This window comes from Pelodiscus sinensis, chromosome 15 (assembly GCF_049634645.1).
Source record: "Pelodiscus sinensis isolate JC-2024 chromosome 15, ASM4963464v1, whole genome shotgun sequence".
In the NCBI taxonomy this organism is placed as follows: domain Eukaryota; kingdom Metazoa; phylum Chordata; order Testudines; family Trionychidae; genus Pelodiscus; species Pelodiscus sinensis.
In genome coordinates this window covers 20,726,722-20,745,093 of record NC_134725.1, presented here as the reverse complement: position 1 = coordinate 20,745,093, position 18,372 = coordinate 20,726,722, and the positions used below count along the sequence as shown (strand labels likewise).

General features: G+C 45.0%; 1 protein-coding gene across 11 annotated transcripts in view; it reads left to right on the top strand.

The window, feature by feature from the left end:
* FBRSL1 (fibrosin like 1) overlaps positions 1 to 18,372 on the top strand; it is a 1,065,261-nt gene that overhangs the window by 492,239 nt on the left and 554,650 nt on the right. For all 11 annotated transcript variants that reach the window (XM_075898374.1, XM_075898371.1, XM_075898366.1 and 8 more), the window contains exon 4: positions 12,440 to 12,475. In XM_075898374.1, coding sequence (XP_075754489.1) covers positions 12,440 to 12,475 — 36 coding nt within the window. The remainder of the gene's footprint in view (positions 1 to 12,439; positions 12,476 to 18,372) is intronic.

Below are 18,372 nucleotides of genomic sequence, written 5' to 3'. Positions count from 1 at the left end.
CCACTGCTTAGTGAGGAGGGAGAAGCAGTAACAGGGAACTTGGAAATGGCGGAGATGCTCAATGACTTCTTTGTTTCGGTCTTCACCGAGAAGTCTGGAGGTGTGCCTAACGTAGTGAATACAAGCAGAGAGAGGGTAAGTTTAGAAGATAGGATACACAAAGAACAAGTTAAAAATCACGTAGGAAAGTTAGATGTCAGCAAGTCACCAGGTCCTGATGAAATGCATCCCAGGATACTCAAGGAGCTGATAGAGGAGGTATCTGAGCCTTTAGCTATGATCTTTGAAAAATCATGGCAGACAGGGGAGATTCCAGAAGACTGGAAAAGGGCAAATATTGTGCCCATCTATAAAAAGGGGAATAAGAACAACCCAGGAAACTACAGACCGGTCAGTTTAACGTCTGTCCCAGGGAAGATAATGGAGCAGGTAATTAAGGAAATCATATGCAAACACTTGGAAGGTAATAAAGTGATAGGGAATAGCCAGCATGGGTTTGTGAAGAACAAGTCATGCCAAACTAATCTGATAGCTTTCTTTGATAAGATAACGAGCCTTGTGGATAAGGGAGAAGCGGTGGATGTCATATACCTAGACTTTAGTAAGGCATTTGATACGGTCTCGCATGATATTCTTATTGATAAACTAGGCAAATATAACTTAGATAGGGCCACGATAAGGTGGGTGCATAATTGGCTGGATAACCGTAGTCAGAGAGTTGTTGTTAATGGTTCTAAATCCTGCTGGAAAGGGATAACAAGTGGAGTTCCTCAAGGGTCTGTTTTGGGACCCGTACTGTTCAATATCTTCATCAATGATGTAGATATTGGGATAGAGAGTACGCTTATTAAGTTTGCAGATGATACCAAACTGGGTGGGGTTGCAACTTCTTTGGAGGATAGGGACATAATTCGAAATGACCTTAGCAAGTTAGAGAAATGGTCAGAGGTAAACAGGATGAGGTTTAATAAAGAGAAATGCAAAGTGCTCCACTTAGGAAGGAACAATCTGTTCCATACATACAAGATGGGAAGCGACTGTCTAGGAAGGAGCATGGCGGAAAGGGATCTAGGGGTCATAGTGGACCACAAGTTGAATATGAGCCAACAGTGTGATGCTGTTGCAAAAAAAGCAAATATGATTCTAGGTTGTATCAACAGGTGTGTTGTAAGCAAAACTCGTGAAGTCATTCTGCCGCTCTACTCTGCACTAGTTAGGCCTCAGCTGGAGTACTGTGTCCAGTTCTGGGCGCCACATTTCAAGAAAGATGTGGAGAAATTGGAAAGGGTACAGAGAAGAGCGACAAGAATGATTAAAGGTTTAGAGAACATGACCTATGAAGCCAGGCTTCATGAACTGGGCTTGTTTAGTTTGGAAAAAAGAAGATTAAGGGGGGACATGATAGCGGTTTTCAAATATCTAAAAGGGTGTCACAAGGAGGAAGGAGAAAATTTGTTCCTCTTGGTTTCTGAGGACAGGACAAGGAGTAATGGGCTTAAAGTGCAGCAGGGGAGGTTTAGATTGGACATTAGGAAAAAATTCCTAACTGTCAGGGTGGTCAAATATTGGAATAAATTGCCAAGGGAGGTGGTGGAATCTCCCTCTCTGGAGATATTTAAGAACAGGTTACATAGACATCTGTCAGGGATGGTGTAGACGGAGCTTGATCCTGCCTTGAGGGCAGGGGGCTGGACTCGATGACCTCTCGAGGTCCCTTCCAGTCCTATTATTCTATGATTCTATGATTCTATGATGAGTCCAAATTAATGAACCGGGGCTCTGAGACTTGATGTTGCAGGGTTTTCTCTGAAGTGTAGATACACCGTGTAGTTCCAGTTGAACTCAGTGAAGGTTGCTGAACACTCAGGCCCCCGTCTCTCTGCTAAAGCTTCTTCATGTGAGAATGGGGTAAAATGCATTTGATTGACTGGTTTTGTAGGGTGATGTGAGGAATCAGATGAATTATATGACTGGGTATAGACAGTGGAGCAAACAGATTCCGTGGGGCCCCAGGCAGAGTGTGAGGGGGGCCAGCTCCTTAACCCTGAAAGGGGTGAGGCTTAGGCCAGAAGGGGTGGGATAGGACAGTCAGTCTCAGTGCTGCCCAGACCACAGTATTTGCCCCGTCCCTCCAATCCACAGAACTGTGCGGAGCAACGCTCCAGAAATGATTTAAAGGGCCCAGGGTTCACTCCACTGCCATATCAGCAGTGACAGCTGGGAGACCCAGGCACTTTGAATCACCACGCCCCCAGGCAACTGCCACAGTACTCTGTGCTGGTAACCTCAAAAGTCATTAGACTGAATACTCAAGCCCCCATAAATGATGAGATTGTACCATAGGAAATTTGGGGTTATTTAATTTTGCTATTTTGTTATTGAATCTTTAGGATGCACTTGACTCGCATTTTCAAGCTTTTTTCTGCAAGTATGACTAGAAACTGGCTTTTTTTTTTAAGTGAGTTGAGATTCTTACATTTTAGTTGTTTCTAGGTTCTGGGCCTCTAAATAAAACGTTAAACATTGCAAAACTTGTGCTAAAATTGTGAGAGATGGTGACACTTGGTACCTAAGATGAACCTATGGTGAGGTTTATAGCAACCTGTGTGAAATACAGAGTGAGAAGCTCAGGGTATAGGAGGGAAGAGTTGTGTAGAAGGCACCAGAAATCGAGTTGGTTTGCATTTGGCATGACTGCCACTTGCAACTGTAGCACCTGTAAATAGTTCTCTCTATAAAAAGCAGTTTAGTTTTAGGAAAGGCATCTCATGTTATTACCCAGAATCCTGTATGTAAAATAAGAGTCACCTATTGCCAAGGATCCTAGTTTTCCTATGATTAAAAAAACCACAAAATTTTCCAATTTAACAACCTCACCATCTATGGCTGAAAATGGTGCTGCCTTTTCTCCGAGTTATCTTATTTTTTGAACAGCTGATCCGGCTCTACTCCCAATTAAATCGGATAGTTGGTGTTCCACTGTATGGGTTTTTTTTCCCCCTACAAAATGTAAAAACTAACGATTCTCTAAAAAAATGCAAACTCCATGTTTTTCTGTGGCAAACAGATTTCTAGGATTCATAACCCATCACTTGCCATCAGCTCTCTTTCCAATATGCTACTGTTTCTGTAGTAGCTGGGGCTGGGGTTCTAAAACCCTCTTTTGTAGGAAGCTCTTCTCCTCCCCCCCCATAAAGACTTGTCAGGTCAATTACAGATTATTAGCATTTACATAATTTTATATCCAATAACAAATCCTTTTAGTTTTTAACTGTTGCAAACATTGAAAACTCTTTGTTTATCTAGTGTATAAAATAGGAAAATTAAGGAGAGAAGATGAATCAAGTTTTACATAACATCCTAAAATCACATTATGTTGTGGTTATCCAGGCATGTCCTGTTAATCTGAATGAATACTTGATGCACTGTCTGACATTTGGCAAGTCAATTGACCTCATTACAATTAGCACAGAGAGGGGTATGACTAATTGCATAAAGATGCTCCTGGTTAAACTATAAACTTATTCCCAGACTCCGTTTTCCCCTCCCTACTGTCCAGAGTGGGTCTAGTTTTATGAGGCCCATCCTGAGAAACAGAAATACTAGTTTCCAACAGTATTTAAAGGCTGTACTAACATGATGGTGATTGAGAGTGTTATAAATGCCTTGATGGATGGATGGATGGATGGATGGATGGATGGATGGATGGATGGATGGATGGAGAATTTTACGTCTTGTATCTCGGTTCTTTTCCTCCTTGTAAAACTGGATGCACTGCATGGGGCCATCTGAGGTAAGATTTCCCAAGTAGAAATTAAACCAAAAATTAGTTTTATTGGGGTATTTATTAATTCTTCTGAGTGCTGACTAACCATGTCATACTTTATGGACCGCGGGGGAGATAAATTTGCATGTTCCAGAGAGGATTAGGCTATTAGCTTATGAGTTGGAAGATCCAGGGTGAGTTCCTTGTTCTGTCATGTACTTCCAGTGTAACTTTGGGCAAGTGACATAGGGTGGGGTCCACTGTGATCCACAAAACTCTAGGTCAGCTGCTGCTCAACTTTAGAGGCACCTACAGTTGCTCAGCACCTGAGTTTTTTCAGTAATAGTTCCCTACATGCCTTTGTCTTTTTTTCTATGCTGCCTATCTCTAGGCACCTTGACACTTGTTTCCTGCTTAAGTCACAAAGGGCCTATCAGACATCTAAATTGCATGCAGGGTTTGCTCAGTGGGCATTGCATAGAGGCTGGCAGTGGAAGGGGGGAGGAGGGTTTGAACTGGGATCTGCTAACTTTCAGGTGAATGCTCTAACCACTAGACAATTGAATAATTCACACTCTGTCTCTAGCCAAATGTATTATTCAATTATTTAATTAAATTGATTTCCTTCCATGGCTGTTTGATACAGAGTTAGAAGGCCTCTGAGCATGTCTAATGTATTGGGTCCTGAATACAACGTACGTGGATCAGTGCCAATCTTAAGAGTCTCTTTTGTATATCTGGCCCTTGGCCTTTCTGTGCCTCAGTTTCCCATCTGCAGAATGCGAATAAGAGCACGTCCATTCCTTACAGGATTGTTCTCAGGATAAGTGCATTAAAGACTGTGAACTGCTCAGATATGATAGTGATGAGAACTATGCAAAGTTTACAGATTTAAAAAATACACATAAAAATTTAACGTCAAATATAGTTAGTTATCCCAACCTTTTTTATACCGTGGACCAGCAACCCAGTCACAAACTTTTGGCAGACCAGTAGCATTTAATTTGCCTATTTGCATATTCATTCAGCAAATAATGACTATGCAAATAAAATGTTACCGGTCCGCCAAAAGTTTCTGAATGGGTTCGCCCGTCTGCGGTATAAAAAGCCCCAACCCCTTCACACTTTCAGTATACCTCTAACCTCTAAAACTCTCCACCCCTCAACTACCCCCAGAGCCAGACACTAATACCAGAGAGCCCTGAACCCAACCCCCCAGGTCCAGCCTTCCATCCTCAGAGCCCCCCCAGTACCAGCCTCCTGTTTCCAGAGAGACACTGCACCCAACCCCCCAAAGACCCTCCCATTGCTAACCTCCAGTCCTCAATATTAGCCTCATCCCCCATGCCCCCCAGTGCCAGCCCTGCCCCTATAGTTCCCTCAGTGCTAGCACTGCCCCCAGATCCTCCCCAGGACATCTTAGAACCCCTCTCTTCCATGGCTCCCTAACACTAGACTCAACCCCGGAGCACTCAGTGCCTGCCCTGCCCCCCTCATTTAGCCCTGCGGCTGACTCCCAGCAGCTAGCTGAGCCCTGCTGCTTGGGTCATGGCTGCTCTAAAGCTGTCATGTCGGGCTCTGCATAGCCCTCCCACCATGCAGCAAACTACTCTTGCGGCCAGGAGGAGACCCCACCTCTGCCCGGCACTGGTTGACTGAGAGGCGGGGCAGGACATGCATCTCTTAACAGCCGTGGTGGGAGTGGAAATGCTGGGAAATGTATCCTGGCCCCAACTCCCAGAGCCACTGCAGACTGGCAGCCCGTGTTTCACAGCCCAGCACCAGTCCATAGACCAGTGGTTGGGAACCACTCTTTTAGATTGCTGGTAGAGTGCAGCGGATCATTTCCCTGGGTGGTGCTGAGGGCCAGCTTCCTACAACTCCAACCCTTCCAAGAGTGCAGAGCCAGGCCTACCCCAACCTTACCGAGCAGTTTGGCAAGTCTCTTGGCTCCATTCTCAGAGCTTAGGTATCCAGCCTTCATGGCAATATCTTCCTACATGTTTTTAGCCATGTAGGAAGAGCCTGCTTGAGACTCACGGCATGGAAGTTGTTTTGAAGTGTTTCGAATCCATTCACAGTTGGAAAATCACTGAAAGGCATTTGATGCCTTGTTTGGCACCTACCTGAAAGAATTATTGCTTTCATCTCTGTTCCTTATGGGCAGGTGTCCATATCAAAGTGTCATCCTATCATAGTTAACACTAGTTGGCACTCGTTGACAGGTGCTTAGGATTTATTAGACGTGAATAGCCCTTTTGCTTCTTAGCTGTCACCTCCGTAGGTCTGGTTTGGTGGGCAACATGAAGAAGTTCTGCCCTTCTCGTTGTTTCACAAATTACATTTTAATGCAGTTTGTTTACCACTTTGCATTTCTCAGAGCTTGCCCAATGAAATTAATTAAAAAATACTATTTAATTTGCAGGCAGTATAATGATGCAGCATTATGTCATTTGGGTTACAAACAAGGGGAAATGCTCATTTGATAAAAACAAAGCTAACACAAGATAAAATGATTAATTTTATTTTTTAAGTCCTGGCTAACATGTCTGAGAGTCTTTGTTTTTGTAAGTGCTTCAGTTGTTTGGCATTAATTCTTCTTGGCCTGTAGGTGTTTTTGTTTTCCAAATGTAGTTTGAAGTTAACATGTTCTCAAATGCTTGCTGGTTTGCGTGTTAGTGGTGATAACCACTGAGCAAGTCTAGAAAGGAAATGTGGCTCAGGTGATCAGTCCTCAAGTTAAGGTCAAACCCCATACCTGGAAATAGTGTTTGCGCTAACATCAGTGAACTAACATTCAGGAAAACTAACACTATAATTAATCTCCCCTTGTTGTCACTAATTACTTTCTGGTTGCTTTTCCTAATTTGGGCCTGTGCTGTCCCTGAAGAACTCTTCATTATATCTCGCTTCTGGCAGAAAATCAGAGTCTCCTAGTTCCCCCAAGTGACCAGTTCTTCAGTAGGCATTCTCTTCCTTTAGCTCAGCCAGTTCTGTGCTCCTGATGATATTTTATCAAGAGGCTGCCTCAAAGGTTCTGTATTGTTGAACAAAACCTATGATGTTCCTTGGGTGAAACATCCTACCCCAATCAGTGCTATGCTCTTTAAATTTAAAGATTATGCTATTTAAATGATCGCGGCTTCATTTACATTTACATGGCTGCCGCGCTGAGCCGACAAACAGCTGATCAGCTGTTTGTCAGCTCGCGCGCTGGTCTGGACGTTCCCCCTGTCGACATCAAAGCCCTTTGTCGGCAGCCCCGTTATTCCTCGTGGGATGAGGTTTACCGGGGCTGCCGACAAAGGGCTTTGATGTCGGCAGGGGAGCGTCCAGACTAGCACGCTGAGTGGACAAACAGCTGATCAGCTGTTTGTCGGCTCAGCGCGGCTGCCATGTAAATTTAAATGAAGCTGCGATCATTTAAATCGCCGCTTCATTTCCCTTTGCTGAACAAACAAATCTACATGCCTCTGCCGACAAAGGCATGTAGTTTAGATGTACCCATAATGAACAGGTCCTTCTGTTCTTGGGCTGGGTGACAGACCAGGTCTTCCCCGTCTAGTGGGAGGATTCAGGTTCAAGAATGGGTCCCCTTTGGTGGCAGAATAGGAGACTGCAGCTCCAGCCTCCCTCCCAATTCTGGCTATTCAGACTCTCAGCTGGAGCTGGGAAGGTAAGCACAGGCTGGGAGCCAGGTGCTTTGGAGTTGGTACTCAGGGCAGCAAGTAACATGTTTTCCTCTAGCACAGTGGCAGGCCATCAGGGTTCTATGAGAAGCCCGTGAAACATTTTGTTTATTGTTGCCCACATGTGCAGAGTTGCCAGATTCTGATGGTTTCCATCCACATCATTTTTTTCTACGAGTATTACTAAAGTGATACGCACACTAACCAAGGGCATATGAAGTGAGGTGTGTGCTGATTGCACACAACTTTGACTGAGAGAACCATGTTCTCCTTCTGCATCCAATCAAAGCACTGCTACAGTTCAGTTGACCCAGCTTCACAGATTCTACATATGCAAGCGCAGTTAGCAGAATTACTCAGTCCTGAGAGACCATCTTGATTATGACAGTCTTGTGGCTCGCTGAGATGGAGAGCCAATCATTGCAGCCCACTAGGTAACCTATGTTGCCCATTACTATTCTAGCAACTGGTGACAGTAACACCATGCTACTCAGGGCTTGTCAACACAAAAAAGTTGACTAGAAGAGCTGTTGCAGAATAATCTGTTCTGTCTAGTTCCCTATGGGAACACTCTTATTGTAGAATAAATGTGTCCACATGGGTAGCTATTCCACAGTAGTTATTCCAGTCACTTTCCCCATGTAGATAAGCCCTTACAGCTAAAGGAGTTCTCCCCTAGGTCGAGTAGGTGAGGCCTCTTTTCTTGATACTGGTGTTCCCAGGTTCAGTTTCTGCTGATAATCAAGTCTCTGTGTATGTAGAAATGATTCTTAACTAAGGGTTGAGTAAAGACTTCAAGATTGGGCCTTATGAGTGTGTTTAAATGGCTTATCTTGAAGTAAAATCAAAAGGATTTCATTTTAGGAATGCCAAGCAAAATGCATGAATTTGACTCAAGTGTTCGTATGGCACTTATCCTTTGAGGCTTCTAAAGGGTTGGAATGCGGCAGTTGGATAAGGATTGTTTTAAAAAAAAACTTGAATGTTTCCAGTTCTCCCAAGAAACAACAAATTTTGGGCCTATATCAGGGAACAGCCATGCAAACAGCCCAAGAAGCCAGGGTCTTGGACTTACATGAGTGTAAATATGTGAGATACTGCTCACTACTTTACATATGCAGTGAAAATTCTGTAAGAGAAAACTATTCTTTTCCTGGTGCAGGAAATTTTAATATTAAAGTGTGTGTGTGTGTGTGTGTGTATGTGTGTGTGAGAGAGAGACAGAGAGAGAGTATCTTTGTAACAGCAAGCTTTTTAGAAGTGAAAAATGTCAGTGAAGTGGCATTCGATCATCATTATTTCAGGTATAGTAAATTATGCACTGATTGCTGCTTTTGTCTTTTTAAAACAAAAGATGCTATGAACTGCATTTAAAATCCCATAAGGGAGCTGGTAATGAAGCCTCCTATTCTTCCATTTTGCTAAATTCCTTGTTTGTTTCTGTATTTTAAACTGCAAGGTCAAGAGCGGTAATACAGCATTCTCCCCCAACCTCCACAGAGCAAATATGTTGCCTCCTTCCCAGTTCTTTGACTATGATATTTTTAAGTTTAATACGTTGACTATATGGACAACCAATGAAATTGGTGGAACAGGTAATGTAATTTATCTGTTGAATATCTTTATGCAAATGGGGTGTTGTTATCAATATTATGATGAGTTCCCTGGTTTTCAGTTTATTAGTGTTTGGGATGATTTTTTTTCATCAGCTCAGAATTCCCATAAAAGCTACTGACTTTCGTTTCATCACTCAAGTAGTTTTATTTCCAGCCACTTTATGTTGAAAGGTTTATTTATAACTATGAACCTTTACTAATGTTTAGAAGCAGAGGTCAGATCTGTGTGTAACATATGAGAGGCTGAAGCCTAAACAATGTAAGCACTTTAATGTATGTATTACTGTCAGAGAGTTCCCAATCAAAGCTTTACTCTTCATATGCAGTTTGGAAACCTAAGATCTGGGGATATCTGAGCTGTGTGATTGCTGTTAGTAAGCACGTTAAATTACTGGGGAGAAGTTTCCACTGATTATAATTTTACAGTCACCTGGCATTAAAGTGTAACATTCTTGTAATATGGTAAATGATTGTCAAGAAAGTGCTCAAAGTAAACCTTTAGCAGGACTGGGAACAAAATGGATGGGGTTTCTCTCAGGCTTCTATACTAAGTAATATCTAAGTTATATCAAAGCATTAGCAACCATTAGGTTATTTTGGAAATGGGTAGATATGACTCTGAATTCTCCCATAGGCTCTGCCACTACCAGCAGTGTCATTTGGTCAATTCTCTTAATCTTTGCAGAAGCATGATAACCATTGTGTAAAAGGGTATTACTAAAATGCAGCTACCTCACATGGAATGCTACAAGGATTAGCAATGATAAAACATCCTCAAACCATGCCTATTGCTGGAGGACTGGCTGGTCACATAATTCTTGTTCCTTTTCCCTGCTACCTGCTCCTTCTACAGGCCTCCAGATCCTTTACTGCAAATAAGAGCCTGGTGATGTGTAAGAGCTGGGAAGAAGGATGTGAGATCAGCTTAACTGGCTCTCCGAGGTCCACCATTACAAATGAGGAGAAGGAAAGGTGTCAGCCAAAGAGAAAGAGAAAGTGAAGTCCACTGATAGAGGCAGTGAGACAGCTCAGTAGGCTATCCCAAGATGCAGAGGGACAAAAGGACCAGACGGTTGAGCAGTCTGTCCAGGGAAGCAGAGGAGAAGTGGTAGAGTAGTATGTGGCTGGGGAGAGGAGTAAAGGCACCTTGTCATGGAGAAGTATGGACAGTAAGGTGGAGAGGAAGGGGGTGGAGAGAGAAGAAATGATGAGCAACCATTCATGTGTGGTGCCTTTGTACACAGAAGGGACAAAACTTATTAAAGCTGCATAATACAGATCAGAGCGTTTCCCATGATTGCTTCTCCATGCAATCTGTTGGTATAATTACCACAGGGAGCTATCTCAATGAAGAATGGGAAGAGGAGGTGGTTCATGCAGTCACTGGCAGGTGGTTTGTTCTGCCGTGCCTATTGGAGCCTGGGAAGAGGGAGGGCATTAGCCTGTCCACATCTAAAGGACCTCCCCTCATCCTATGGGGAGGGTCCACTGAGCCTAGAGAACCAAGTAATTACTTGGGACAAATAAAGAAAAAAACAGGGATGGGTGTAAGAGTCAAAGGGCTAAAACAAGGGAACCGGATGGGGACACTGAGTAGAGAACCCCGGACAGCGCCCACTGCCCCTCGAAGGTCTTGAGAGAGCCATCAGACACCGCCCAGTGCAACTCTGCCCGGATACGTGAGCAGATACAAGAACAGAAATAGGCCCCACAGTCGCAGGCCCCTCCCTCAGCCAACCTCTGCTCCCTGGTCTTATAAATTACCATCTTGGCAATAGCCAGGAGGAGGTTGACTAGGAGGTCCCGTGACTTTGTGGGGCCATGGATGGGGTGCGCGTTAATTAACAGGTGAAGGGAGAAGTGCAGCCAGAACCTCAACAAGAGGTTCTGGAGAAGCCGAAAGAGGGGCTGTAACCTGGCGCACTCGAGGGAGACATGCGCCGGGTTCTCCCTCTCACCACAGAAGGGGCAAGTGTAGGGAATGGGGGTGAACCACTCCAAATACATGCCCGTGCTCACAGCTCCGTGCAGGTTTCTCCATGGGAGGAGAGCAGTGTTTCTTCTAATTTTTTCCATCCATTGGTGGAATAAATTGTATCTGTACCAAGATATGTCTGTATGTGCACCACTAGTAGAAACTCATACTGCCAGATGTGAACAGCTGTGGATACTGTGCTAATCATCTGAATGGCACTTGAATCTCTCCTGGGTGGCTGCACTGGAGGGGAAGAGTGGCTGTCCGGTCTTAAGCAAGTCCATGAGACAATCTGTCTGGTCCCAGTTAAAGATTCTAAAGGGCAGGCCTACACTGAAAATGCTACGTCAGTGCAGCTGTGGTGTTTAAGTGAATATGCTCCTATGTCAATTGGGAGAGACTCTCCCTTCTATGTAATTAGCTATAACTTCTCACAGAGGTGGATTATGTCTATAGGACAAGCTCTCCTGGTGCCATTCTGGGCAGGGGCGGATATAGGGCATGGCGATAGGGGCAGCCTCCTGGGCCCCGCGCTTCAAGAAGCCCCGCGGCACCACCGCACATGCACCGGGGCAAAGGGGGGCCCTGCAAAATTGGGCTGCCCTGGGCTCCGCAAAATGGTCATCTGTCCCTGATTCTGGGGGTTGGCTGTCCTGCTGCTCCTTGCCTGGGTGGGACTTGAACCCACTGCCCTTCTCTCCTCAGGTGAACACCCCATTCTCTAGTCCACGCCAGAACCCACCCCATCCTCTTATACCGCTATAAGTCTCTATTGTAGACCAATCCCAAATGCCTTGAAATATGTCTCCTTTGTAGTCAGAGGCTAACCTGAGCTGCCAAATGTCTGTTGTTATAATTCACAGTAGCTGGAGCAAATATGACTTGCTGCAATCATATTTTTGATTGCAGTGAAGAAACATCCTTTGAAGTCAGGCTTAGGGTATGGCTACATTATAGAGTTTACTGGGTATAGCTGCACCACTGTAGCAGCCCCATTGTAAGCCCACTGTAACAGCACCATTGTAAACTGTTTAATAATAGCCTAATTACTCTAGCCCCTGCAAGCAGCACTAGCTATGTTGGCAAAAGAAGCTCACATGTTGACAGCGCTGTTCACACTGGCATTTGTGTAGTTTGTGACATTTGTGTAGTTGAGTAATCACAATTTATGTATTAAAGAGCCTCTGAACTAGCACCTGGAAATGCTCTTTCTGTTACGAAGTGACTAGGACAGCAGTGTGGGGAATGCCAGAAAATAACCGAAGAAATGATTTAGTTGTAAAATTTCCCCCAAAATATATTGAGGTGGGGGAAATCTCATAGTGTCTCTCTCTTAGATTACATTACACATAATCTTCCTTTACTTACTGTGGCATATTGTTTCCTCCTACAGAGTTCTGCTCAATCGCTTTCAGGACGAGGCTATTCCGTAAGTCTTTTTATAGCTACCTCATTCATTATTGTTGCTGTTGATTGCAGATTTATATTTCTTGTTGTATATCCACTGACACTAAAGGTATACAAAACATGAAAAATAAAGAATGAGCAGGCCTGCTGACAGATGGGACAAAGGGAACATGGCACCTAGACATGTCCTGGGAATGTTATCAGTGGCAGTAAAGGCAGCCAGGCGGGCATGTGGAAACCCAGAAGAGAGTGTCAGTCAGTGCAACCAGCAGCTTCCTATGCACCAGCAGCACAGGCACAGCACCGTCCAATTGTCAGGCAGACTGCATCCACGTGGGCATGGCTTGTGCATGTATGGGGGCCCATTGACTATTCTGTTCACGGGCCTAGAATTGCTGTCGTCAGGTCTGGGTATGAGCAAAGTACTGTCTTGTGCTTCTAGCAAGAGACACCTTCTGCACATGAGAGAACAAAGAATGGCCTATTTTCTGGTCGCTTGAATTTTGTTTTCTTCATTTTTTTTCCAGCTGCTTAGGTAATGAAAATTAAGAAACAAAAAGGACATTTTCAAAGATAAAGAGTCAATGGGAGATAAGCGTTTAACCATTGCTTATGCCTTTGAAAATATGCCACCCAAAACCACACCAAACAAATTTTAATTAAATTAATGCACTAATAAAGATGGAAGTCCTCTGTTTTAAAAGGAACAGTGAAATCTTCAATCAAACCTATTAAGAATGAAGGCAAAATTCTCGTGTCTCAAACTCTATGCTATTTAACTGATCAGGGTAAAATAAATTTCACTTGATTTCAAAATATACCCTAAGGTTCAAAAATTAGGGATGTTAGCTTTGGGAAAATTGAATAGTCAAGTAACTACATAAAATTTTAGCAGTTACACGACTATTCAATAGTCCCTAGGGGTGGGGCCAGCAGCCAGTGTACTCCCTGACTCACTCCTGAGGAGCCCCCTGCCACTCTTGTGTTGCTGCCTCAGTGGAATGGGGGGGAGGGTGGGAGGAACAGGCAGCACCACGGAGCCGGTGTTGGGAGAAATCTGCTTTTAAGTCAGCTCCCCCTGGCTCCTGCCTCTACCTCTGTGGGATGGGGAGGAACAGGCGGGTGTGTGAAGCTGCTATGTGTGGAGAGCTGGCTTGAAAGCCGGCTCTCCATGTGTATTGTCCCCAGCCTATTCCCTTACCTTGCTCACTGCTGCTTCTCTATCCAAGAAAGTAGCACAGGGGGTGGAGATAGGAGGCTCCGGTGCTCGTAGGTAACCTGGTTAAAGCCAGCTCCTCACAGGCACCAGCTCCCCCCCACAGAGGCAGCCAGGGATGGGGGAATTAATGTAGTCAACAGGATGAACTGATAAGCCCAGCACACAGCCTGAGTGCATGGGCGAATGTCGCTCTAGGACCCAGCAGCAGTGGGCAGGGGCTCTGGGCTCTGGAAAGGAGCTGAAGTGTGGCAGTCTCACGCTTGGCCCTAGTGACAGCAGCAGGCAAAGAGGAAGTGATTGCTGGGCTCGGCCCACAGAGCAGGAAAGAACTCACGGCCACTACTTGCGGGGACTATGGGACTAGGCTCCAGGCTGGATTCCTGAGTCGTGGTGGGGCCCTCAGAGCTAGAGTTGCCAGAGAGTTTCACAAAAAATACCAACCTCCCTGTAAAAAAAACATTGGAAAACAAATTCTGTTGAGCAAAAAAAAAGCCACAGGAAAAGTTGTGCAGTCGCAGCCCCTTTAATTCCTGGGCTGCTCCCTCCACCCCCAGCATGTCCCAAGTGGCCATCCGTCGAGCGCCCAAGCCGGGCCTCAGGAAAAACAGAAAATATTTTCTGAATTTTTTTTACCGGACGGAAGGTGCAAATACTGAGCTGTTCAATACCAGACAGCTGGTAACCCTAGGGTTACCAGGTAGTCATAAAAAAAATACCGGATACACTTCATCATGGATACACTTCATCATGGGAGGGACCGGCTGGGAGGGGAGTAGGGTGGGCTGGGAGATTCTTCAACTTATTTGTCTGCACAATAATGATATTTCTCCATGTAAAGGCGATGCACTTATTTGTACATCATGTGTCTTGCACTCACTCATCTGAACACTGGACCTATGACTGTATAGTATGGAATTTGATATAAGACAAGACATACAGATGTATATTATTTACTTAAGGCATTACACCCAAAAGATCTATTTAACCTGAAAACTCTTTGGGCTATATCATCTGTACAGTGCCATGCATGCTTATGGCACTATGTATAAATTAATGAATCACCTTCACAAATTTTATCTCTGGGAATTAAACCATTTTCCACTGGCCCTAACAGGAGTTTAAAAATCTGAATGGAAAAAGGCCCTAAACCAATACATTATTGATCAGTTTTGTCTGTGGCTGACAAAATAAATCTATTTTTTTCTTTAATAAACGATATTCAGAAATTATTGAGCTCCTTGTCTGAAAACTGCTTTTGTCCTGTTGTGTCAGTTTCTGATTTACCCAGTGTAGACCTTCTCAAGGGAGGGGAGAACTACTGGCATCCTAAAGCTGTATTTTGAGATCATAAGTAGTCTGAGCTGGAGATGCTTTTCCTTCTGGGTTGTCATTTTATCTGTTTAATTGCCCTCTGCCTCACCACGTACCAGCTGTTGAGGCTGACCATATCCCTTAAGACTATCATGCTGTTCTAAATTGATCCAACATAAGGCCAAGGCTATAGTTTCTAACACTGCCAAGATCCCGTTGGCTCAAACTTAGCTTGGAAACTGAATCTCCCAGGTGACACTAAGATTTTCTAACCACTGACTCAACAAAACTGGCCAAGCTAGGAGATGTTCTTAATGTATTTCCAAGATTTCATTTTCACAGGGAACTAGCTGTTTGTTTAAACACTAAATCAGTGTTTTGGCACTACCCCTTGTTTGCCAGACATGGTGAAAGCATGTTTAAAAGTAGCATTTACAAGCTCGAGGCACTACTTCTTTTATTTGTGCACTATTCTCTTGATATCTATAATGGCTTATGTTGTTGAAGACTGTCATTTACTAAATGGTACATAATTACTGGGCAGGGTGGGTGCTCTGGATTTCAGAAAGAGCTGGTTAAATATCATACACCATTTTGTCCATATGCATAGAGCAGTGCAAATCTGCGAGTATCCGCTCTATATTTGCAGGTATCTGATTCCGTGGCTCATTTTTGTGGATAAGGATGTGATTAGGGTAACTGCTTTATATTTGCAGGTAATTGCATCCACGGATCTGGATGCAGATATCCGCCTCTTGTTTTTGCAGATATGGATGTGGATGCGAATGCAAATTTTGTATCTGTGCAGGGTTCTGCATATTAGGAGAGGTTTGGTTTTTTTTTAAATTAACTCATTTTGAATCTGCACCTGTTTCCCACTCTGGCATTCTGAGAGCAGAAGATGGGGGCCTGCAAAAGATGTTAAATACCTCGCCATTATAGGCTCTGCTGACAAAAACTTAAAAGTCACAGACACACTGGCTATGAGAAAAAAACAAAAGATGTCACCATCAAGTGATTTAACCCTGGAAAAAAAAAAACCAGGAGGGAACACCTGAGTTCTTTCCCTGGGTGCACCCCAAGCTGTTTTGCCCCAAGAGAGCATGAAAAAAGGAAAGAGAAAAACAAGCTGCAATTTCTGGTAGTTGGCCACTCAGGCTATGTCTAGACTATGTTTTACAGGCTTTTTGTGCAAGAAGCTTTTGTTGGAAGAGACTATCTACACTGCAAAAGTACATAAAAAAGCGTCTCTTTACAAAAGAGAGCGTCCAGACTGTGCTTACTATGGACAGAATGGCCATCAGAGCATCTATGTTTTTTCCTCTTCCCTCCTCTTGTGCAAAAAAACACTTTTCCCCATCCACACATGCCTTTTTGCGCCAAAGGTGTTCTTCCTCCTAGAACGAGGATTACCAGTTGTGCAAAAATCCCTCTGATCTTTCTGTTTACTTGCGCAAAAACGTGCTTTCGGTGTGGACACACCGTGAGTTTTTCTGCAAAAACTCTGTAATTCAGACGTAGCCTCAGTGTGACGGCTTCCAGTTCGGGCGCAAGCTCGTAACCCTCTTACGTCGGGATTGCAGCCCAGCGGGCCCACCATCTGTCAGTTACCTCGGGGTGTAACGGCTTTTAGTTCAGGCGCGAGAATGCAACCCTTCTCACGTCGGGGTTACAGCCCAGCGAGCCTGCTGTCTGCAAGTTAGTGCGGGATGTATACAGGGTGGTTCACTCAAGGAAGTGAGGGAGGGGAATGGGGGGCAAGGGGGACCCGGGCCCTCCCTCTCCACCAGGTCCCAGCCCGGGGCCCTAAGGGTATGGGCCTTTTAGCCCTTACCCAGCTGACGGGGTCCCACCCCGTAACACGTCAGCCCATGGGCGCCAGAACGGCCCTGCCCCAGGCTGCTTCCTAGCCTCCCCCTCGTGGGTCTGGCGTGAGCATGACTGCGGGGTCCTTACCTCCCCAGCGGTGGCCTGTGTCTGTCTCTTGGCATCCTCCTCTGGCATCCGGAACTTGCTCCGTAGTCGGGGCAGGAGGGCTTGCCTGCCTGGCTCCTTCCCCCTCGCTCTGGCTCTGGGCCAGGATTTAAACACCCCGCCGGGGCTCGCGTCTCTGGCATCTGCCCCGTCCCCGGAGTTGCCGGCCCTCCTATGTTGCGGCATAGGAGGTGGGGCTATGTGCCGTCTTGCCCCACCACCAGCGTGCTCGGGCTTCCCAGCGTAACCGGGGAATGCCGCCTGCCCCTGCCCCGCGCCGGGCGCACGTAATGTGGCGTCCCAGCTGGGACTCCGCCGGGGCGTGCCGCCGGTGTTTGCTGGGAGGGGGTGTAGCTGCTGCTCCTCCCCGAATGCGGGCCGGGATTGGTCCGTCACACTTAGTCTTAGGTAGATAGACACACACGGACACCCCCTGTTACTTTCTAGGACACAAGAATCAAATCACCATCTTAAAAAGAGTGGTTTTATTAACAAAACAAAAGATATACTTGATAAAGCATACTTGGTTGCTAGGTGTTATAGAGCAACTGAGTAAAACAAATTAAAACACAGAGAAAATCTCTGAGAAGAACTTTTAGATCGTGAATGGGGGAGGAAAGTTTATGGATTGACACAGAAAAGTGTGTGAATAAAGAAAAAGACCCTGATCGTGAGTAGATACACTTTTCCATCTGCTCACAATCCATGCTGATCCATACTTCAAAGCCCAGTTCACTCCCATGTCCAATATTTCTTATAGGCAGGGCTTGACAAATAATACAATCTACTCGCCTGTGGCGAGTAGATTGCAACCTGGAAGAGCCAGGTTTGGGCGATCTGCGCATGCACAGAATGATCTGCGCATGCACAGAATGATCTGCGCATGCACAGATCGCCGGACAGCACGGCTGGTGAGCGGGGCTCGCCATGGTTCGGCGAGCCCTGCTTATAGGTATAGTAATTCTGAGTTCTGCATCTGCTCCCTCCAGCTCTTAACTTAGAATCACACAAAGAGAGTAGGCAAGGTATCGAAATACTATTCAAATTTCAGTACTGTGTCTCCATTGGTTCTTTACCCCTCCCTCCCCAACCAACAAACTTGCTAGCCACGTGAGTTTAACCCCTTAGTCACCAGGTGCTGGCCAGCACTTCTCCTATCCACCACAGCACCCTTTCATGCCTGCTTCTTTCAGTCATCCTTGCAGATGAGTTTACTGTAAAAAGTGCTGAAATAAATTCCAAGTTTATAAGGAAATACTTACGGGCAAGAAATCCAAAATCATGAACATTTCCTAAAAACCTTATTCAAAGATGTTTTTAAACTTGTGCAATCTGAGAACAAATAGAATGCTATGTCTTCAGTCACCGACATTTCAAATATTAAATGCTTCAGGTGGCAGCATATACATACTAAC